This window comes from Alexandromys fortis, unplaced genomic scaffold (genome assembly GCF_014885135.2).
Source record: "Alexandromys fortis isolate MF-2015 unplaced genomic scaffold, M_Fortis_MF-2015_v1.1 scaffold_295, whole genome shotgun sequence".
In the NCBI taxonomy this organism is placed as follows: domain Eukaryota; kingdom Metazoa; phylum Chordata; class Mammalia; order Rodentia; family Cricetidae; genus Alexandromys; species Alexandromys fortis.
In genome coordinates this window covers 177,417-201,580 of record NW_026068169.1, presented here as the reverse complement: position 1 = coordinate 201,580, position 24,164 = coordinate 177,417, and the positions used below count along the sequence as shown (strand labels likewise).

Sequence of the window (24,164 nt, the reverse complement as noted above, 5' to 3'; positions counted from 1 at the left end):
CAGTTTTCATTACTATAACTCTATTTTAGAGCATGAAGTCAGGTATGCCTCCATTGGTTCCTTTCTTGTATAGAGTTGTTTGGCTCTCCTGGGTTTTCTTGTTTTTTTTCCATATGAAGTTGAGTATTTTTCTTTCTAGGTCTATGAAGAATTGTGTTGGGATTTTGATGGGGATTGCATTGAATCTGTAGATTGCTTTTGGTAAGATTGCCATTTTATTATGTTGATCCTACCTATCCAAGAGCTTGGGAGATCTGTAGTAGGGGGCTGCTTTTTTGTTTCCGGCTGCTCAGCCCTGAAATATCCACACAGAAACTGTATTAATTAAATCACTGTTTGGCCCATTCACTTTAGCTTCTTATTGGCTAACTCACCAATTAAGTTACATCTTAATTTAACCCATTTCTATTCATCTGTGTATCGCCATGTGGCTGTGGCTTACAGGCAAGTTTCCATCCTGCCTCTGTTCCCAAAGGCGGCTACATGGTGTCCTGACTCCGTCTTCCTTCTCCCAGCATTCAGTTTAGTTTTCCCCACCTGGCTCTTCTCTTTCCTATCACAGGCCAAGACAGATTCTTTATTCATTAACCAATTGTATTCACAGCATACAGAGGGGAATCCCACATCAGAGATCTTTCCATTTTCTGATATCTTCTTCAATTTCTTTCTTCAAAGACTTAAAGTTCTTTTCATACAGGTCTTTCACTTCTTTGGTTAGCATTACCCCAAGATATTTTGTTATTTATGGCTATTGTGAAAGGTGATTTCTTTCTCGGCCCTTTTGTCATTTGTGTATAGTAGGGCTACTGATTTTTGAGTTGATTTTTATTTCTTCCTTTTCCCAGTGGTATTTAGGTTGAGTGTTGTTCAGTTTCCATGAGATTGTAGACTTTCTGTATTTTGTATTGTTGAGTTCTAACTTTAAGCCATGGTAGTCTGATAAGATACAGGGGGTTATTCCAATTTTTTTGCATCTTTTGAGGTTTGCTTTGTGACAGAGTATGTGGTCAGTTTTTGAGAAAGTTCCATGAGGTGCTGAGAAGAAGGTATATTCTTTTATGTCTGATGGAAAGATGCCTGTTAATTCCATTTGAGTCATAACATCTGTTCTCTTATTTCTCTGTTAAGCTTTTATCTAGCGGACCGGTTCATTGTTGAAGTCTCCCACTATTAGTGTGTGGGGTTTGATGTGAGGGTTAAGCTTTAATAATGCTTCTTTTACATATGTGGTTGCTCTTGTATTTGGGGCATAGATGTTCAGAATTGATATCTCCTCCTCTTGATGGATTTTTTTCCTGTGATGAATGTGAAATGTCTTTCTTCATCTCTTTTGATTGATTTTAGTTTGAGGTCTACTTTGTTAGATATTAGAATAGTTACACCAGCTTGCTTCTTAGGTCCATTTTATTGGAAATTCTTTTTCCCAGCCCTTTTCTCTGAGGTAATTACTGTCTGTCTTTGAGGTTGAGGTGTGTTTTTTGAACACAGTAGAAGAATGGATCCTATTTTCCTATCCATTCTGTTATCTTGTGCCTTTTTATAGGTAAATTAAATCCATTGATACTAAGAGATATTAATAACCAGTTGTTATTTTTTTGGTTAGTGGTGCTTGCATGTTTCCCTTCTTTTGGGTTTGCTGGTGTGAGGTTATCTGTTGCCTGTGTTCTCTTGGATGTAGCTAACTTCCTTGGGTTGGAATTTTCCTTCTAATACTTTCTGTAAGGCTGGATTTGTGGATAGATATTGTTTAAATCTGCTTTTGTCAAGGAATATCTTGTTTTTTTCCGGGTATGGTGATAAAAGCTTTGCTTGGTATAGTAGTCTGGGCTTGCATCCGTGATCTCTTAGTCTACAACACATCTGTCCAGGACCTTCTGGCTTTCAGAGTTTCTATTGAGATGTCAGTTGTAATTCTGATGGGTCTGTCCTTATGTTACTTGGCCTTTTTCTTTTGCAGCTTTTAATATTCTTTCTTTATTCTGTATGTTGAGTGTTTTGATTATTATATGGCAGGGGACTTTTTTGGGAGGGGGTGTCCAATCTATTTAGTGTTCTGTAAGCTTCATGTACCTTCATAGGCATATCCTTCTTTAAGTTGGGAAAAACTTCTATGATTTTGTTGAATATATTTTTTGTGCCTTTGAACTGGAATTCTTCTCCTTCTTCTATCCCTGTTATTCTTAGGTTTGCTCTTTTCATGGTGTCCCAGATTTTTAAACTCAAGTCAAGCTACTTTCTTCACCACACTGCACTTTTCATAATCTTTATGCACTTCCTGGGTAGGAGTAACCAAGACCCATCCTAACCTAAATGCTAATCTGTCTTGAGATTTCTTACACAAACACACACACACTCACAGTCTGTTACCTTTTAATTCAGCCTCATTAAATTTCTCCAGACACTGCCAGAATACAGCTAGGTCACTTGCTAGAATATAAATGGCCTCTAGGCCAAGTTCTGATAGAGATTTTGTTCCCTTCTGAAACCTCAAGAACTGGGCCTCCATGATCCACATTTCTTTTGGTATTCTGGTTTTCTGAATGCTATTAGATTATCTTCATTTTGTTTTGCTTACAGTATTTAAGGGCTTTTCTAGCCTGTATCTCCAAATTTTACATTCGTCCTACAAATCTGTTCTGAAGGCCTATGAACCACATTGCTGGAGAGATAGCTTTGTGGTTAAGAAGTACTGGCTGCTCTTCCAGAGGATGGAGGTTCAATTCCCAACACCCATGTGGTGGCTCACAATCAGCTGTAACTCCAGCTGTTCTAGTCTCTAGGCATCTTGAACACATGTGATACAGTCATACATGAAGGCAAAACACACATTCTCAAAAACAAAAAAATTAAGTCTTATTAACCCATGGGCAGGTTTATCATAGTAAACAGCCCCACTCCTTAGTACCAATTTCCTGTATTTTTTGAAAACATGAACTTGTTCTTCTGGAGAAACAACTGAAGGAAAAAAGGGTTTATTATGGCTTAATGATTTGAAAAGGGGTACAGTGCATCATAGTAAAGAAGGAAGGCAGCAGGCACTTGAAGCAGCTTGTCACAGAACATCCTCAGTCAGGAAGCAGATAATAGATAAGGAATCAGGCCCAAGCAATAGAAATTCAATGTCCTCCTCCAGTGACCCACTTCTTCCATCAAGGCTCTATTTCCTAACGGTGCCACAAACTTTCAAACCAGTGCCATCAGATAGGGACCAAATAGTCAAACACATGAGCCTATGGGGTTATTTCTCATTCAGATCGCAACAGTATATGAAAATTTCTCTGAATCATTTTAAGAAATTCCATCGCCATGATTAATCTCACATGGTCTACTGTAGCTTCTTTATTTTGATTCTCAGCAACCATACTGTTGGCCATGTCTCTGTCTACAACTGATTTGAACCTGTCTCCATGACCACTATGATTACTGCTACTACTCCACAATCTCCTCTCTCTTCTCCCCCCATCCCAATTACTGTACCTAGAACTTCCAGTACAGTGTTCATTGGTAGTGGCATTCTTGTTATTCTTTCTTCCCTTCCCTCCCCTCTTCCCCTCTTCTTTCCCTCCACCCTTTCTCCTCACCCTCGCTTCTCCCCACCCCATGTCCATGTGTGTGTGGTTCGGGTATTATTTAGGCAGACCTACTATTACATTTCATTTCGAGGAAATTCAATCTCAGGGCAGATTTCCTGGTCCCGATTTTTACAGTCTTTTACCCTTTTTTTGTGGTGTTCCCTAAGATTTAGGTGCAGGAGTTGTGTTGTAGATATATCCATTGGATTTGGGCACACCACAGTCAATTGACCAGTTGTGGTTTTCTATAATGATCTCCATCTGTTGGGATAAGAATCTTCTTAGATGAGGAGTAAAAACTACACTTACTTGTGGGTATAAGAATAAGTATTTAGGGGCTGGAGACCATGGCTCAGAGGTTAAGAACGCTGACTGCTCTTCCAGAGGTTCTGAGTTCAATTTCCAGCAACCACATGGTGGCTCACAACCATCTACAATGAGATCTGGCACCCTCTTCTGGCCTGCAGGCATACATGGAGGCAAAACACTGTGTACATAATAAAATCTTTAAAAAAAAATAAGTATTTAGAATGTAGGTAGGAAGTATTCCAGTTTAGGAAAGTGGTAGTAGTAGGTTTTCCTGTAGGATTTATGATCTCTGTTGTCATGGGTAGTTGGCTAGGTTTCCATTATCAGGCATAATTTCCCTCCTCTTGAATGTGCCTTAAGTTCATTTAGACAGTTGTTGCTTATCATCAAGACATTATTGCACACTTGGGAGATATCTTGCCATGTTGGTCTTTAGTTTATGAATCACATCTGGGGACTATTTGTTGTTTTCCTTCCTTGGCAGTTTGCATATAAACTTCTGGAACCATGATAGTTAGTCCTCAGGGAGGAGGCTTTCAGGTCACATCCAGCTTGGATTCTGAATCTGAGGTGCGTGATATTTTCTGCAATAGGACTTAGCCTTCAGCCTCTGGGAGGCAACCAAGGACAACAGCAATGTGCTGCAATGTTTTGAGAGTTTTGTGTACTGCTACTGGAATTTTTGTTAGTCTGTCATTCTTCTGGGGAATATTTTCACCGCAAAAAAAAAACCAATGTAACTGCATTTAAGCGTGCCATGGAGATAAGGCTGGCCTAGAACTTAGAGAGATCTGCCTGTTTCTGACTCCCCAGTGCTGACATGGGTCTTTCTGATTTTCTTTTATTGAGATTTATTTATTTTATGCATATACACCTTTCTGCCAGAAGAGGGCAGAAGATCCCACTAGAGATAGAGCCACCATTTGGTTGCTGGAAATTGAACTCATGACCTCTCGAAAATCAGCCAGTGCTCTTAACCACTAAGAAGTCCAGGTTCTTTCTGATTTTTAAATGTAGGCACTTAGAGCCATAAATTTCTCTCCCGAGATTTTATTGTGCTGTTTCATTTTAATTAAGTACCAAGATTTTTTTCTTTTTTTTCCTTGACTTCTTTAACCCATTTGCCATTCAGTAATGAGTTGTTTTATCTTCTTATCTCCATGAGTTTGTGTACTCACTAGAGATTTGTTTGCTTTGACTATATGTTTTATTATAGGATAGGATATATGGAGTCTTTCTGAATTTGTAAAGATTTGTTTTGTGTCCCAGGATGAAGTCTATTTTAGAGAAGTATTCTGATCATGATTTCCCTTCCTCCAGCTCCTCCCAGATCCTCTCCAACCCTCTACCCACCCAACTTCATTCCCTTCTTTCTATCTCCTTAGAAAACAAACAAGCAAGCACTCAAAAGAAAAAAGAACATGCCAGGGGTTGGTGGCACAGGCCTTTAATCCCAGCACTAGGCGGGCAGAGACAGGTGGATCTTGGGAGTTCAAGGCCAGCCTCATCTACAGAGCCAGTTTCAGGACAGGCTCCAAAGCTACAGAGAAACCCTGTCTCGAAAAAAAAAACAAACCAAACCACACACACAACAATTCTCATATAAGCACATAATTGGAAACCATAATGTATAAGCAAAAGATTATTTTAGTCTGTATCATGGTATGTTTTTCATTCTCCTTCAACTATGACAGATAGTGTCCTGGATACAGCAGTCTAGGTTGGCAGTTGTGGTCTTTTAGAACTTGAAGTGCATTGCTCCAGGCTCTTCTGGCTTTCAATTTTTCCATTGAGGAATTGTGACCTGTGGTTTAGGTCCTTGATCCATTTTAGAGTTGAGTTTTACAGGCAGGGAATGGGACTGACTCTGGAAGTTCCATTAATTAGGACTTGGGGCCTGGCTTCACAAAGGGGGGCAGAGGCAGAACTAAGGGTACCCTGAATCTAGCCACAGATGGCCACAGGTCTGAAGGGAGTGGAGATGAAATGAAAGGAGTGTAGGGATAAGTCCCACCCCTTAGGGGGCGTGTTCGCCTCAGGCTAAAGTTCTCCTATAAAATTGGTGAGCGTGCTCCCAGCGCTCTCTTCTGCTTTCCTGGTCTCCGCGGGAACAGTGGTTCTGTAAGTCTATTCCTCCATTAAAGCTGTCTATATTTTGACAATCTGTCTGCATTCGCTTACGCCGTTACAAAGGAGGGGTTAAGCACTGGAGAGGGAACAGATGGAATAGGGGAAGGAGTAGTCTGCTGGTAGTCTGCCTGGGTCCCAGTCAAGTGTGTCTTTGGTGTCTCTAGTAGAAAGTCACAAAGGAATGGAGGTGGACTAGGAAGAATGGTTGAGGGAGTGGGTAGTGAGAGTCAGATCATTTTTTCAATTCCATCTTCATTTCAGCTTTATATTGCACCAATATTTCTATCATATTACTCAATTGGGATTTGAAACCCTGAATTGTCTTCATCATTTTGTTCAGTTTTCTGTTTGGTTTTGTTGAGCATCACTCTAGCATGTGTTGTTATCCTTTTAAATTTCAGTGAGGTGTTTTGTGTCTTCTTTTAAACTTCTTGAATTCCTTAAAGATGTTACTATTTGAACTCTGTGCTCTGGGGTTCACCTAGATTATTCTCATTAGAGAACATTTCTATAAAACTGGTGGGTTTAATGGGACACATACTGTTTTGGTCTTTCGTAGAGTTTTTCAATGTGACCTGGGCATGTGGACTTCTTTGCTTGTATATCTAATGTGAAATTTTTAGCTTTCCTTAGATTTGATCAGTGTAGGAGCTAGGTAAAACTGATGTGTGTATGTATGAACTGCTGGATTGGACCTAGGCCAGGCAAAGCCAGTATTGGAGCTGTGGTTTTGAGTTAGGCCTGTGGTTGTGGAGATGAGAATGGGGAGGCAAATGGGCATACATGGGAGGGACTAACCAGGTTATAAGAGTCACGGGTCTGGAACTAAGCCTGTGCAAAGGGATGGATGGGACTTGGAATATAGTCACCAGGCAGAGCTCTTTTGTAAACTGTGGCTGTGGGTATGGAGATAGTGGCAGGGGCAGATAATAATTCTTTTTGTATGGAGGTGGGCTATTGATTTAGGATCTTTTTATATGTAGGCATTTGCAGGTTTGAATTGCTATCTGTGCACTGTTCTTGCTGCACTTTTTAAAGTTTTTGTATATTCTATTTTTGTTTCAATTTATATCAAAGTTTTTAAAAGTTTCCCTTTTATTTTGGGGGCATTATATATGTGTAGAGGTCAGAGGACAACTTGTGGGAGTTAGTTTTCTCCTTCTACAATTCTGGGAGTTGATCATGTATTCAGACTTGGTGGTAGACATTTTTACCCACTGAACCTTCTTATCCTTTATCAAAGTCTTTGAAATCACACGTGACTATTTCTTTAATTCTTTTTGAGTATGTATAACTTCTACCTAGTTTTGAATTTTTCATTTTCTTTCTGTTACTGATTTTTAGCTTTTTGTAGTTGGAGATGTTTTGTATTAGTTTAGTCTTTTAGAGCTTATTGATACTGAGAACAGCTAAGGGAGGATAGAGTCATGTGCAATATACAGTGACATATGCATAAAATGTCATAACCCATTATTCTGTATGCCAACTAAAAGTATTAATAAAAAAAAAAACAGGTACAAAAATCTTAGCGAGAGCTGGTTATGGTAGTTTATACCTGTAATCCCAATACTCAGGAGGCAGAGGCACTTGATATTTGAGGCCAGCCTTGGAAGCAGAGTGAGACCTTGTCCCAAAAATCAAAAGAATATTATTTGTCAATTGTTCTCATACCTGCCTTTATGCCAGTTGCACACTGAGTTAATTACTATTTTTAGTAATATGTTTTAAAATCAGGAAATGGCTTCAACCTTATATTTGAATATGGATATTTATTATATATATTTTCTTTCAATGCAAAGGCATAATTTATAATTTATACCTGTTGACTAAAATGTGAAGCTCAGAATGGAATTCCTTATGTAAGTTACTTTAAATATTATCTGTTTCTTATTAAATTTTAAAAAATGCTTTCGTGGGTGGGTCCATCACAGCATGTGTAGAGGTCAGAAGACAACTTTATGTAGCCCATTCTTTCCACCTTTATGTGGGTTCTGGAAAACAAAATCTAAGTCACCAAGCTTGTACAGCAATCATTTTTACCTGCTGAGTCATCTTACTGGCCCACACGTATCAACTCTTAAGTACAACTTTTGAACACGACTTTGCAAGGCAAGGTTAAATATTGTTTATTATTTCGATTTTTATGGTTTAAGATTCTGAAACTGTCTTTAGGCTGCTACTGTGTCATCCAGTATTTCAAAGTTTTCTGACCCTAAGACACCAAGTCTTTCTGCTATGCCACACTTATTTCTTTGGAGTAGAAAAACTTTCAGATCTAACAAAGTAATATTGATGGATTTTTCTGAAAGAGCTATGTTACTAGTGCTCAATCTTTTTCTAAGAACAATTAAATACTCCCTTTTTGAAAGAAAATAGTCAGGAGGCAAAGTTTTTACCTCTTTATTGAAAGAGGAAGGTCTGAAAAATAGACTCAATTTTCTATAGATAAGCTCTGTGGAGAGAAGTAGGAGGAACATTCCTAGGAGGTTGTTATTCTTAAAATTCTCTTCTAGGCTTGGGAATGCAATCAGAATTATCAATAGAATCTTTCTATACCATATTCCCATTAAATCCTATATCTTGCCTGTGGATTATGAAGAGTTGCCTATGAATTTTTTGATACTCTATATACTTGTATTTGTTTCTGTAATATAGCATACTTGCATATGGATACTGTATCAGTTAGATCATGTAGTACCAATAATCTTGGTCCTGTTAAACTAAGTTTATTTTTCTCATTATTTCACAAACAGTAAATACCTGCTTTTCATTGTATGGGGGTTCTTTAATATAAAATCAAACACATATCCCTGGCCTCATTTGTAAATATAATAGTCAGTTTCTAAGTACAATGTAATATCTCCAGTACAAGCATAATACAGGTTGCTCTGGAAAGCTGGCAAGGAGGAATCTAAATCAGATTACAAGAATGAGGAAAAACATACTACAGAGTTAAATCTAGAGCTGAGTTTTTAAAAAGTGAGCCAAGTAACTCACTTTAGTGATGTGGGACAAATAAATCAGAATAAGGTGAGTGTAGGAGAAGGACTTTCATAACAAGGGAACAACCATAGAAAAGGCACAAACTGTGAGATATTTAGGGACCTTCTGCAGTTGAGTGTGGAATGTGTAGATGAGTAAAGTTGAAGAGGAGTAGGAAGGACTGAAGTATGTGTCATTCCGTCTTTGCCTTTTTGGATAAGATTTCATTTTTCCTGCCTTCACCTCTCTCTACAGTCTATCCATCCCTGGAGTCTGATGATGATGACCCTGCTCTGAAATCTCGACCCAAAAAGAAGAAGAATTCAGATGATGCTCCATGGAGTCCTAAAGGTGATCTAGTATCTGTATCTTAGACTCTGTAGGAGTGGCCAGGTGAAAAAAATAATTGAAATAAGGGATAAATGGTACAAGATCTTATTCAGTCACTCATTTGCTTAGTCAGCAAACATCTGTTCCATGTTTGGTGCCAGAGCTAAAATGATTGTGTAGCACAGTTTATGTAATCTAGCTAGGAAAATCATAGCTATTGCTTTATGATATCATATGGCTTGAGATGAAGGAAACAAGGAAAATTTCAATAAGCCATGTTCAGCATCTAAGAACATTCTGGTAACTATCATCCCATTCCCCCATAGTAATTTTGTTTCCAAAGAGGAAAATTATGTTGACTCTTGGGCTCTGCAAGAATCTCAAGATTGTCAACTACTGAGAAGTCATCTCTGAGGAAGGGAAGGAAGAGAGGGAAAGTAGGTCAGTGAGATCAACATGGAATTTTGAGAGATAAAATAATTTTCTTCTTCTCACTGATCAGGCTGTTTATACCTAAGAACATTTGGGAGCTTTGTAAAATTTGAATGTTTCTGTCTGTAGTGAATGTGCATGTTCACTTGTGTGTGATTTATTCATAGGTGCATGTAGTTGTGTTTATGTGAACCTGAGAGAACAACCTCAGGCATGAGCCCTTGTCTTTCACCTTTCTTAATGAAGGAACTTTTGTTGTTCAATACACCCTGCTTTCAGAGTTTCTCCTGTTTCTGCCTTCCATCTCATTGTAGACATTCTGGGCTTGTAGATGCTCATTACCACATCCAGTTTTAGTGGGTTTGGGGAGCCAAACTCCAGTTCTCATGCTTATGTGGAAAGTGCTTTAAGGCACTGAATTATCTTCCACAGCCCATGGTGCTTTTGCTGCTTAACAAACTACCCAAACCTTAATGGCCTAAAAGAATACTTACCACTTCTCATGATTCTGTAGGTTGGTTAAGCTGTTCCTGCAATCTCAGCCAGCTTGATTTTGGACTAGGTAGCATAAAAATACCTAGGTCCTTTTTTCATACATTCATTTATCCTCCAGGAGGCCAGTCCAGGATTTTTTCACAGACTGGCAATGGAGTTTCCATCAGCAAGAAAGAATAAATCTCAATATACAATCATTTTTCAAGCTTCTACTGTGTCATGTTTGCTATTGTCCCAGCAATACAGCAATTTATATAGCTAAGCTTATGATCTCTCTAATTCTTAGAATATGTCTTAATGAGTGAATCACCAATATATAAAAATCAAACATATTTTCTCTATTTCTTCTTATAGTTTCTACCTTTAATTTCTTCTATGAAGATAAAATTTTTGACTGGTGTATTAAAAAATGTGAAAAATACTAAAAGTAAAGGAAATTATGAAGAAGTAGTCATCCAGGATGTTGCCATTCAGAAACAGCCACTGTTAACCTTTTGACATTTTCTTCTAGTGTTTTATGTTTCTGTTCATTTTTTTCTTTTTCTGGTTGAAATAACACTGTAGGAGCTGAGAATATTGCTCAGTAGTAGAGTGCCTATCATGTAAAAACCTGAATTTAATACTTAGTACCAGGGGAGAGGGGTTTGAAATAATACTTACAATAAAACTTCATACTCTTGTTTTGCTTTTTAATCAAAGGTAGTATGTGTAGCAAGCAATTAATATAGAGGATTTTAGGTTGAACAGCAGTGTTCTCTCTCTGTTCTCTACTCTCAACTCTGTGCCTTAAAGGCAGCATCATAGCTTTTATTTTCCTGGTAGATGCTTCAAAAGCTCAAGATAATAGAATTTATGCTAGTCATAGTACTACAGCCTACAGCCCTAGCCCAACAAAAGTGGAGACAGGAGAATCAAAGGATTGCAGATTTGAACTTTCAAGGTGGTTCAACATGTAAAAACACCTACCACCAAGCCTGACAACCTGAGTTCAATCTCTGTAGCCCACATGGTAGAAGAAAACAACTGACTTCTGAAAGCTGTTCTCTGACCTCTCCCCAAATAAATAAATGTAAAAAAATTATTTTTGCTAAAAAAATATTTTTCTGGGCATACACCTTTAATCTCAACATTGGGAGGTAGAGGTAGGCATATCTCTGTGAGTTTGAGGCCAGCCTGATCTATATAGTAGGTTTCAAGCCAGACGAGTCTACATTTTCTCAGAAAGTAAAGTATTGCAGATTTACGGTTGGTCTACCTAGGTTACATAATGAGATTGAAGTCATTCTGGCCTACATAGTGAGATCTTGTCTCAGAATTTTTACCACCATTCCTCAATTTATCAATCTAATTTCTCCTTTCATTAATTTCTGATATACTTCCCCATCTTTCCAATAACTGTTCTTTCTCAATTGTATGATCAAAGAAATATCTCTCCATGAATATACCTAGCTTCTCCTTTAATGTGGAACATTTATACCATTGCCAAGTTTTATGATTAGTAATAACATTTGAAGTAAGCATATTTACATGTATCTCTGATAATTTATTTAGACTGACTCTCCATGAAATTATAGAGTAGTCAACGTGTATAAGGATAAACATTGAAAGGCCTTTCTCCTACCCTATTCTCTAGCCTTCTACTTCTCCATTTGGAGTAAACTGCTGTTAACAGTTTCTTATGTTTTCAGAGATATTTTCAGATATTTACATCTGAGTACCGTGTATATATTATCTTTGCCTTTTTTATTCTATTGGAAGATTCCTTTATGTACTGTCTTTTGCTTTTCTCACTAAATAATACATTTTGTTTGTTTGTGTGTAGTCTTGGTTGATTTGGAACTCTTTAGAGATCTGCCTGTGTGTAATACCTGGCTCTCACTCAAAAATACATCTCAAAAATTGTTTATACTCACACAAAGCAATGTGTGAGACTACTGGTTTCCCTGTTCCTTTGACTATAGTTGGTTAATAATAAACTGTAACCAATAAGAACTTTAAACCAAGCCATAATAAACTTTTTCTCTCTTAAATTACCTCTTGTTAGACATTTGGTCACGAGGATACGAAAAGTAACATAAATAAATACATGTCCATTAACTAATACCTTAATTCTTTAATATTAACATTTTGTCAAAATTGTTTCATCCTTCTATCCATATTTAGCTATCTATAGTTTTTCCTGAGGCACTTCAAGATAATATATGTCAACATTTTGCCATTTGAGTATTTCCTAAGAATGCCTCCCTCTATGATAACACTGTTGATATCAATATTTGTCAGTTAAGTCTACAAGATACTCTAATACGAGTTCAATCGGTAGCTGGAGCAGAGAACTGACCCCAGAGAGCCCTGAGAGCCCCACTGCTGCCCTAGTCACCATCACACCCTGGGAGGAGCCTCAGCCATTGCTTCTAGCCCCAGTCACCACCACTGCCACCATGAGCAGCAAGGCTGAGACCCAGCAGCAGCCCGCCGCCCTCAGTGCCGCCTACACCAAGCCTGGCTCCATGGGCAGTGGCCCGGGGAGTGGAGGCCTGGGTGGTGTTGCCCACCGGCGGGGACAAGAAAGGTCACCGCAATGAAGGTTTTGGGAGCAGTAAAATAGTTCAATGTAAGGAAAGGATACGGTTTCATCAACAGGAATGACACCAAGGAAGATGTATTTGTACACCAGACTTCCATAAAGAATAACAACCCCAGGAAGTACCTTCGCAGTGTGGGAGATGGAGAGATTGTGGAGTTTGATGTTGTTGAAGGAGAAAAGGATGCAGAGGCAGCAAACGTTACAGGCCCTGATGGAGTTCCAGTTCAAGGCAGTAAATATGCAGCAGACCGTAACCATTATAGACACTATCCACGTCATAGGGGTCCTCCACGTATTACCAGCAGAATTACCAGAATAGTGAGAGTGGGGAAAAGAATGAGGGATCAGAAAGTGCTCCTGAAGGCCAAGCTCAACAACGCCAGCCCTATTGCAGGCAAAGGTTCCCACCTTACTGTTTGTCGACCACAGTATTCCAACCCTCCTGTGCAAGAAGTGATGGAGGGTGCTGACAACCAGAGTGCAGGAGAGCAAGGTGAACCAGTGAGACAGAAAATGTATCGGGGTTACAGACCACGATTTCGCAGGGGCCCCCCTCGCCAAAGACAACCTAGAGAGGACAGCAATGAAAAGGACAAAGAACATCAAGGAGAAGAGACCCAAGGTCAGCAGCCACCTCAATGTCAGTATGGCGGCAACTTCAATTACCAATGCAGGCGCTCAGAGAACCCTAAACCACAAGATGGCAAAGAGACGAAAGCAGCCGATCCACCAGCTGAGAATTCCTCCGCTCCTGAGGCTGAGCAGGGCGGGGCTGTGTAAATGCCGGCTTACCATCTCTACCATCATTCAGTTTAGTCATCCAACAAGAAATGAATATGAAATTCCAGCAATAAGAAATGAACGAAGATTGGCGCTGAAGACGTTAAGTGCTTGCTTTTTTGCCCATTGACCAGATATGGCAGAACTATCTGCATTATCTATGCAGCATGTTTTTTTTTTTTTTTTTTTTTTAACCTAAAGCTGTCTCTCTTTGGTAATGACAAATGTGTTTTTTTGTTGTTGTTGGTTTTTTTTTTAAAAAAGGTCTGGTTTTTCTCAAAACCTTTAATGTTTTTTAATTGTTTCATATCTGGTCAAGTTAAGATTTTTAAGAACGTCATTTTTAATTTGTAATAAAAAGTTTACAACTTGATTTTTTTCAAAAAAAGTCAACAAACTGCAAGCACCTGTTAATAAAGGTCTTAAATAATAAAAAAGGGATATTCTAATACTCAGTCTATAGCCAAAAAGTTTCCAACTGCCTTCCAAAAATGCCTTTATTGATCACTTTAAGAAATCTCCAAAATTCAGATCCAGTCAATGAGGGAGGTTTTTTTTTTTTAATTCTAGTTTAAAACAACTACCATCTTATCATGTTTCTGTGTCCTGTGTTTCAAGAACTGGGAAGGGCACAATGGGAACAGTTTGACTTAAGTTTGTGACTTCTGGGGCCTCAGAAAAACTTTGAAGGCTGAAGCAAACCTAGTAGCCAAGAGTTTGAATCTTTAGTTGTTTCACAACCTGGTGCCTTCTGGAAAAGGATTCATGTGGTTTCCCCCATCTGACTAGCTCCCTCATTGCTGTGTGATCTCAGAGTAGTTAGACTTGCAGCATAAGTAGGTTTTCAAACATGGGTGTTCAAGGCGTCTACTAAGAACTTGCCTTTCCCAACTTCACCTTAGACATCACACATTGTATCACTTGAGCTGTATTCTACAGTTTGCAAATGAGTCTGCTCAGAATCAATGGGGGAGACATAGACTGTTTGTTATTACTAATATGAGATTTTAGTGTGATTACATCATTTCTCCCTGCCCTTTCCTCCGTTTAGACCCTTCCATATACCCTTCTTTGCTCTTTCAAATTCATGGACTTTTTTCATTAATTGTTGTTACATATACATATATTCCTAAATACATAAAAAATGACCTGCTAAGTCAGTATACTGTTACTTGTATGTATGTTTCAGGACTAGAATTTGGTATTGGATAACTAATTTTTGTGTTCATCCCTTGGGAAGACTATTTCTCCCATTTTCAGCATTCCTTAGTTTCCTATAGTGTTTTATATAGAATTGGGCCTTTCTGGTCTTTCCTCGTCTACTTTGGCATGTATAGTCTTGTTGTACGTATTCAGCCCATGTTTATGGAGTCATGCTAATGAGATTTTATAGGTGTCACGACATTCCTAGAAAATACAATCTCATGGCAAACCCCTGATCCTCAGGCTCTTACAATTTTTCTGTCCCCTCTTCCATAATGATCCCTGGGCCCTAGAAACAGTGTTTTATAGATTTATGCCTTAGGACTGAGCTCCACAACTCTGCATTTTAATTGATTGTGATTTTCTCTAATGTCTACATCTGTTGCAAAGAGAAGTTTTCCTGATGCAGAATAAGGACTACACTTATCTGTGGGAATAAGAACAAATATGTAGAATGTAATTAGGGATTATGCTCATTCATTAAAGTGGTTTTAGGTTCTCCTCTGAGATTCTTGACTCATGAGTAGTTGTGTAGACTTACAGTATCAAGCATGATTTACCTCTTTTTGAGTAAGTCCAAAGTCCAATTAGACAGCTGTTGGTTACCAGCAAGGTATGTGTATCACTACTGCACCCTTAGAGTTATTGTGCTGTTCATTGCTGTGGCTTACAGGCATCGTAGCTGGGTAGGAGCCACTTGTTTCCCTCCTTTAGAAGCTTGCATGGCACCTTCTGGCATAAAAGCTAGTCCTCAGAGAGGAGGCTTTCATATCAGTCCCAGCTCAGGGGCCTCTGGGACATGTGTCTGAGGTGCATGGTGTCTCCTTCAGCAATAAGGACTTAACTTCTGCCTCTGGGGAAGGATTAACCAAAGGCAATAGCAATAACAGTGTTTTGGGAGTCACTTAGACAGCCCTGACACCTCAAAAGAGGACTTCTCATGCCTGCTGTTGGCGTTTTTGATAGTTAATCTTTGACTCTTAAAAGGAACATTGTCATCCCAGATGAGAATTTTTTATTTAAACTAGATTTGTATATTTCTACACTTTTTAAATGCACATATGCAGAGTTATAATTTCCCTTCTGGGACTGCTTTCAATGTGTCACAAAGGTTCTGTTATTTTGTGTTTTCATTTTCATTTAGTTCCAGGAAATGTTTCATCCTTTCTTGATTTCTTCTTTGACTCATTCATCATTCAGTAATGAGCTATTTAGTCTCCATGAGTGTGTGTAGTTGCTAGTGATTTGTTTTCTGTCAATTTTGTTTGATTTTGTTGTGGTCACATAGGATACATGGAGTTATTTCAGTCTTTTTGAGTTTGTAAAATTTGTTTTGTGTCCTAAGATTTTGTCTTTTAAGAGTTGCCTCTGTGTTACACTGAGTAGAATGTGTATTTTCTTGGTGTTTGGGTAGAATATTTTGTAAATATGTTAGGTCCATTTGATGTATGATGCCATTTATTGATGTTTATTTTTCAACCCAGTAACCTCCCTGTTGGAGAAAGTAAGGCATTGAAATCAACTACTATTAGTGGGTTTGTGTTAATCTGTGTCCTTAAGTCTAGTAGTACATATTTTTATGAAATTGGACACTACAGAGTTTGCATATATGTTTAGAATAGTAATATCTTAGTTAAATGTTCCCCTGTTAGAATGGATTATCCCTCTTCATCTCTTCTGATTAGTTTTATTTTGAACTCTATTTTGTCAGATATTAGGCTAGCAATGCCTGCTTGCTTTTCGGTCCATTTGATTGGGCTACTTTTATCCATCCTTCTACTCCAAAGTGGTTCCCGTCTTTAAAGCTGTGTTTCTTGTAGACAGCAAATAGAATGTTTCTTGATCCATTCAGTCAGCCTGTCTTTTGAGTGGAGAATTGAGGCCATTAATATTTAAAGTTATTATTGAAATGTGTGTGTTAATTGTGGTAATCGTGTCGTTGGTTTTTTTGTTTTTGTATTCCTACTGGTATTTTGTATTTTAGTAGTTACAACTTGATATTTCTTCCCACATCTCTTGATTATACTCATTCCTCTCCTCAGCCTAAAATATTACTTCCTGTCTTTTCTTTAGGTTTGGTTTGTTGAATATAGTTTTTAGGCTGTTTGAATCATGGGAATTTTTTTTATTAAACTATGGCTAGTCTAGTTTGCTCATCATGATCTTTTAGGACTCTGAATGCATTGTTCCTAGCTTGTCTGGCTTTCAAAGTTTCCATTGAGAAATCAAATGTTATCCTTTATTTGTGACTTGTGTTTTTGATTGTTTTTTCAGCTTTCAATATTCTTTCTTTGTGCTATATGCTTAGTATTTTAATGATGATGTGCCATGAGGAGTTTTGTTTTCTTCCGGTCCTATCTATTTTGTGTTCTTTATGCTTCCTGTATCTGTATGGTTTGTTTGTTTTTTCCTTAGTTTAGGAGAAGTTTTATGATCTGGCCTATGCCATTGACTTTGGATTCTTCTCCTTCATCTATGCCTGTAATTTGAAGGTTTGGTCTTTTCATGGTGCTCCACAGTTCCTGTATATTCCTTTCTTATGTTTTTAAAAACTTTTACATGTTCCTTGCTTCTTTGATATACTTTGTATTTGATTCTTCCTACTTGTAAGACTTTCCTTTGAATTTTCTAGTTGGGCAATTGGGTTTTCCAATTCCTTCTTCATTTTAACTTGAGTCTTCTTCAATGTTTATATCTCTCAGTTGAATTCCTTTCTCAAGTCCTGGGTTGTCTTTACCTTTTCCATCAGCTTTATATTTGTTTTTTTCTTGGGCATCACTCAGGCTTTTATTTCTCCTTAATTTCATTAAGCTGTTTCTTTGTATCTTCTTTAAACTCCTAGAATTCTTTGATGAAGTTTATGGTTCTTTTAAATTGTTTCCTGTGATTCTTATAGGTAGTCTAATTGACATTTCTACAGGACTGGTACATTTTCAAGGGGAGATCTGGGCATGATATTTCTCCTTTTTTTAAGATTTATTTATTTATTATGTATACAGTATTCTGTCTGCATGTGTGCCTACAGACCAGAAGAGGGCACCAGATCTCATTACAGTAAGCCACCATGTGGTTGCTGGGAATTGAACTCAGGACCTCTGGAAGAACAGTCAGTGCTTTTCACCTCTGAGCTATCTCTCCAGCCCCTGGACATGATATTTCATATTGTTTGTATTTTTTGATTTGAAGAGAAAAACTTCTTTTCTTCTGTGTCTGATATGGACAGACTAGTGCCTTGACTAGTACAGCCATGGGTATCACTGGGACCTTAAAAATAGGGTAATTATAGACAGAGGTTCACTTCAAGAATGAGCAATTTTTATTTTTCCCACTGCTTATACATATTGTTTAGCTAGCTACTAGAGATAGCATTGCAAGCAGAGCTTGTGTGAACAGTATCTTTGCCCTTCTTATCTGAGTTCTTCTTTCCTGCCCTTGTAGCCTTGGTTTGCCACAGAGGACATTCCTCCTATGTAATTTTCTGCAGTCAGAGGGCCACATTTGGGTCAGGGTTTGTACTCAGAAAAAAAAATGCAGACCATGTGGACCCCAGCATACCATATTGGAGTAGAAGATAGGATGTGTAGGCTAGTTATACCTAGATGTTGGGAATGGCTTAAGTGGAATGAAGTCAGTTAGACAGAGAAGACTTCACTGGTGTTCAGGATGTGTCCTAGTCCAAGCCTAGAGTATGAAGGTACATCTGAGAGGTTGGATATTGCATGGGAGGAGCCTGTGTGTCAGTGGAAGGCAGGACAGGTCTTGATAGAAGCCTAGAGAATGGTAGTGACACAGGCTGAGGTGGTCAGACTAAGCTGGAGACCAGAATGTTGGAAACAGGCTAGATCTGGTTGGTTAGAGAGGAAAGGTCAGACAGACTTACTGGGCTTATACATTTTTATGTATAAGAACTGGCTAGGGGGAAAGGTTGGGTGTGGTGAGGGGAGGGGTCTGGCAGAATCCTGGAGAGAGAAACACCTGTTTCAAAAGATTTGTGGGTTTTTTTTTGAGCATCATGTTTCTTGGGCTAGATGTGAACTAATTTTATAGCCATAGATGACCTTGAACTTCTAATCTTCCTGTTTCTACCTCTAAGTGCTGGAACCCAACCACACCTGGTGTTAGGAGGTATTGGGGGACCCAAACCCAGGGCCTTGTAGTGACTGGACTGTAGAGGATAATTTAAGATGCCCAAATATATGTGATACACAGTTATATGTTAGTATTTTTGCTGAATTTGCTTTAGATCATGTTTTAAACAGACAAAATATCATCCTTAAAGAATTAGTTTCAATCTCCTGCATAACCTGTTTACCAAAGTGAATGTGGTTTATTCAAAAATTATCTTTTATAATACCAGTAACTAACCCCAAATATTATGTCATTTCTCCCTATGCTTTTCTCACATAATCATAGTCCTGCTATACATAGTAAAATTAATGATTATTCATTAATTACATGATGGTATCTAATCCTAATCACATAAAAAAGTGCCAATGTCGTTTGGTCAAGACATTGTTTATTTAATGGATTTACTTAAAATGAATTCTAAACAAACTCCATATGGCATTTGACTGTCATGCCTTTTAAATGACTCTTAATCTAGAACAGTTCCTTTTGGTTTTGTTAGTTTTATTATAGAAGCAGATATAATTGTTCTATAGCCAATATCATTATCTAGATTTGTCTGTTTGCTTTCATGTGACATTACCACTTTTTGAGAAACTGAGTAATTATATAAAATAGTATTTTTTTCTTATGGTATCATTTAAATTTTCTATCCTTGTCTTTCACTCAACTCTCAAAACACTGTGAATAGTTTGCTTGCTTTTAATTTCTTAACTCAAATAATGCTGCAAATTGCCTGCTTCCACATGATTTCATTTGTTTCTCTGTAATTGTTACTAATGACATGAAACTTCATACTTGTAGCTGGGTATGGTGGATTTTGCCTTTAATATCTACACGGAGAGGCAGGTAGCTTTTTGTGAATTTGAAAACAGCCTGCCTGATCTACATAGCAAGTTCCAGGGCTACACAGTGAAACTCTTTCAAAAAAAAAATCCCAAATGTTCATACTTTGAATAATCTCAATTTCAGAAGTATATAATTTTCTTTCTCTTTTTTTCTTTTTGTTTGTTTTTCAAGACAGGGTTTCCTGGCTGTCCTGGAACTCCCTTTGTAGACCAGGCTAGCCTTGAACTCACAGAGTACTCACTAGATTCTGTCTCCCAAGTGCTGGGATTAAACGCATGTGCCAACACACCCATATTATAATTTTCATCTGTTTTTTGTGTTAGGGGGTGGTTTTTCGAGACAGGGTTTCTCTGTAGCTTTGGAGCCTGTCCTGGAACTCCTCTGTAGACCAGGCTGGCCTGGAACTCACAGAAATTCCCCTGCCTCCTGAGTGCTGGGATTAAAGGCGTGCGCTATCACTGCCTGGTCTAGTTTTCATTCGAAGACTAGCATATACCCTTAAAGTAATACTGAGGTACTGTGTGAATATCCAATTTTCTAGATCCAGTGTTTCATTAAGATTTGCAAATTTAGGATTTTTTTAATTCTGTCACTCCTACATTTGTAAGCTTGCATTCTTGTATGTGTATGTGTCTGCCTGCCTGCCTCTATATTTATGTTTGTTTGGATGTACATGTTTAAGTGATTGTTTCCTTTTGTCTGACTATTCAAAACATGCTTACCTTTCAAAAGTATGTTATAGTGACATTTGAGATGACCCAGTGGGTAAAGGTACTTGCCACCACACCTAAATAACCTGAGTTTGTTCTCCAGGACTCACATGTTGGAAGGAAAGAACTGACTCCCACATGTTGTCCTCTGACCTGCACAGTTGTGCCATGGTATACATGCACAACACGAGTGTGAACAGCAGAGGATTTCAGCATGAATGAAGAGATGGCTCAGTAAAGTGTTTGTGCAAGCATGAGGACCAGAACTCAACAACTAGCACCCACATAAATTTAACAAAAAAAAAAAAAAAAACAAGCGTTGATGATGCATACTTGTAATCCCAGTACTAGGGAGGCACTTGCTCATTCATACTGAGCTATGTCTGTCATTGCTTTCTACCTTGTGAGAGGCACGATCTCTTGTTGTTTGCTGCTGCATACCTGGAATAGTTGATCTATCCCCTTCCAGGGTTTCTCGTCTCTGCTTCCTATCTTGCTCTAAGAGCACTGAAATCACAAATGCTAATTAATCCCTCTGACCCTATGTGGGTTCTCAGAATATGAACTCAGGTCTTCACACTTGCAGGACATGTGCTTTACCTATTGAGCACTCTTGGGTTTTTTTTCTTTTGTAATTTTATTTTATGAATGTACATGTAACTCAGAGGAGAACTTTATGGAGTTGGTTCTCTCCTTACACCTTTATGTGAGTTCTAGGGATTTGAACTCAAGTTATCAAGCTTGTGCTGCAAGTGCTTTTACCTGCAGAGCCATGTGACTGGTCATTTTTTTTTTTTTTAGATAGGATCTCTCACTAGTACCTGGGGCTTGCTGATTAAATCTTCCTGATTCTGCCTCCCCAGCACTGGGCTTACAAGTATCCATCATCAATGCTTGTTTTTCCTATTTGTTCGTTTGTTGTTTTTTTTTAAAGATTTATTTATTTACTATGTATACAACATTCCTCCATGTATGCTTACATGCCAGAAGAGGGCACTAGATCTCATTATAGATGGCTGTGAGACACCATGTGGTTGCTGGGAATTGAACTCAGGACCTCTGGAAGAGCAGTCGGTGCTCTTAACCTCAGAGCCATCTCTCCAGCCCTGTTCGTTTGTTTTTTAACTTATGTGCACTTTACTGAGCTATCGCCTCAGTCCCAGCTGGGATTTGGTTGTAAAGAAAAACTTTCTTCACCTGAGGATATTTGTTTCTCCTAGAATGTGTTTATTGAAAAGGATAAACAGTAACAGTTGTTTTTAATTCAGTATTATTAAGGTACTATAGAAAAGTTATGACATGATCTTTAAGAACTCATTGGTTGGTATTTATATATAAGATAGTAATCTTCAATAGTATTACGTTATCAAGTCACTTCTGCAGATTATAAACTCAGAGAGAGAGAAAAGAGCACTAGGACCAGGGAGGTCCCAACCATTTTGTATAAGATATTACTAGCATACTTTTAAGGGATAGGTATATTTTTTAAAGGCAAAAGGAAAAGGCATTCTCTAGGCAGTTCAGATGGCAAGTATGAGTATGGAGGGAAAGATAATGCAATGTTATTCTCTGGGTATGTAATAAGGAAGCGATATGTCTGGAGTAACAGAAAAAAAGGTGTTTAGTCTGTTTTCTGCTGCTATAACAAATCACAACTAGGTAAATTTTAAATAAAAACTTTATTTTTCTCATGGTTCTGGAGGGTGGAAAGTCTACAGGCATGATGCTGGCATGGTTTAGGCCTTCATACTAAATTGCCCCATAAGTGGAAGGTACCATGTGGTAAGAGGGTAGAGGAAGAAAGAGTTGAATATCTAACCCATTCATAGAGTAATAGCTTTATACCATTGAGAAGAACATTGATATCATGACCTAATTGCCTCTTTAAAGAGTCTCCCTTCTAAACTGTTAAAATGATTATTAAGTTTCTACATGAGTTTGAAGGAGGCATTCAAACCATAGCAGTAGGTGCAGAAACTAGGTTGGGAAAGTAGGTAATCCAGAAAAAACAAGGACATAAAAGCACATAAACAACTTTAAACTGTTACTGTTTATCCTTTTCAATAAGCACATTCTAGGAGAAACAAATATCCTCAGGTGAAGAAAGTTTTTCTTTACAACCTGTTTGAGGAAGGTAATTTGTATTTATGTATGCTTTGGTCATTAAATAGGGTTTTGCGAAAAGCTAGAAGCAGGAAGACCAATACAACCACCTTTTGGGTAGTCAGAAGTTAGAGAATATAATTAGCAAGTAGATATAAGCATCCTTTTTCCCTTGCAGCCCGTGTGACTCCAACTCTGCCCAAGCAGGACCGTCCAGTTCGTGAGGGGACCCGGGTTGCCTCCATTGAGACAGGTTTGGCTGCAGCAGCTGCAAAGCTTGCCCAGCAGGTAAGTGTTGATACCCAACCCATCGCCTTGCTACTGATGATTTAAAGCCTCAAAATTCTGACCTTGAGGCTGGTAGGATCCTGCTGTTATGGATAACCTTTGATCTTTATTTCTGGCAGTATCCCAGACTCTCTTATATCCTTTTCATCCCAGCTCTATGACAAGCTACTTTTGTAGGTTACATAGTTGACATGATTAAAGCTGAAAAAGGGGCCAGAAAAGTATGCTTGTTGGTATCACTTACCCTTCTAAGTATATAAAACCCTGCAGATAGAGGAAGAGGGAGAGTCAGTTTTCTATACAGGTGTGGTCCCAGTTAGGCTACCTATGCCCCATAGAAGACCCATACCTATGTATAATGGACAGCATTAATTTGACTGAGTGGGTTATTTAAAAAATGAAAATAATATGAAGTTGGGAGGGAAACATAATTGGGGAGAATCTGAGAGGCTTTGGAGGTAGGTGAGTTAGGGGTTAATATGATCAAAATACATTGCATACATTTGTAAAATAACCAGTAAAAATATATATTGGAAAAAAATCCTCAGCTAGAAAAGACTAGATCTGTCATTTGCCTTTAGATTTAGTCCTGAGGAAGTGACTCAGTTGAGTACACTTAAGTTATGAGTCATCCACCATTATTGAAATTTGGCCCTTTATAAAGAGTTTTTTCTTATACCCTTTATCAAACATTATTACCAGGATCCTCACCCCCTGCTTCTCAAGAGAACAACAGTCACCATTTTTCATCCTAAAAGGTCACCTTTACTGAATCAATTTTACTTCATAACATTAGTTTACAATGTGCTTTAGCATGTAGTATGCTCAGAAACCCTAAGAGTATTTGGAGGTGAAGTTTTTGGTTCTTTAGCAGTATCCACATAGTTCTTCATGCCATATCCTATTGCTTAGAGCACTATTGAGCATCTGCTTAATGTTAAGTGTACCTATGTACAATGTCTATATAATATGCCCAAGAGTCTTGTTCAATAGATGATATTTTCATCATTTTACAGGTGACGAATATGAGGCTCACTTTAAGTGACTAGTCCAGGATAAGACAGCCAGTAAATGGAGGAGACAAGATTCAAACTCATATCCTATAACTTCAGATTTCATGCTACTTGACTTTTCAATAAAGTGTAATAGTTAAATGCTTATATATTTAAGTAATTATATCCTGTATAAATGAAATTTAAGAATTGTTTTATATGATATTCTGTAGAGCTATAATAATTCTGAAAATGCCTTAGAGACTGTTAATTGGGAGCC

General features: G+C 38.1%; 1 protein-coding gene and 1 pseudogene across 5 annotated transcripts in view; both read left to right on the top strand.

Moving 5' to 3' along the window:
• Nucleotides 1-24,164, top strand: part of Phf8 (PHD finger protein 8) — a 91,888-nt gene that overhangs the window by 61,103 nt on the left and 6,621 nt on the right. For all 5 annotated transcript variants that reach the window (XM_050128314.1, XM_050128315.1, XM_050128312.1 and 2 more), the window contains 2 exons: nucleotides 9,249-9,344; nucleotides 22,783-22,892. In XM_050128314.1, coding sequence (XP_049984271.1) covers nucleotides 9,249-9,344; nucleotides 22,783-22,892 — 206 coding nt within the window. The remainder of the gene's footprint in view (nucleotides 1-9,248; nucleotides 9,345-22,782; nucleotides 22,893-24,164) is intronic.
• On the top strand, nucleotides 9,363-13,800 carry LOC126492156 (Y-box-binding protein 1-like; annotated as a pseudogene).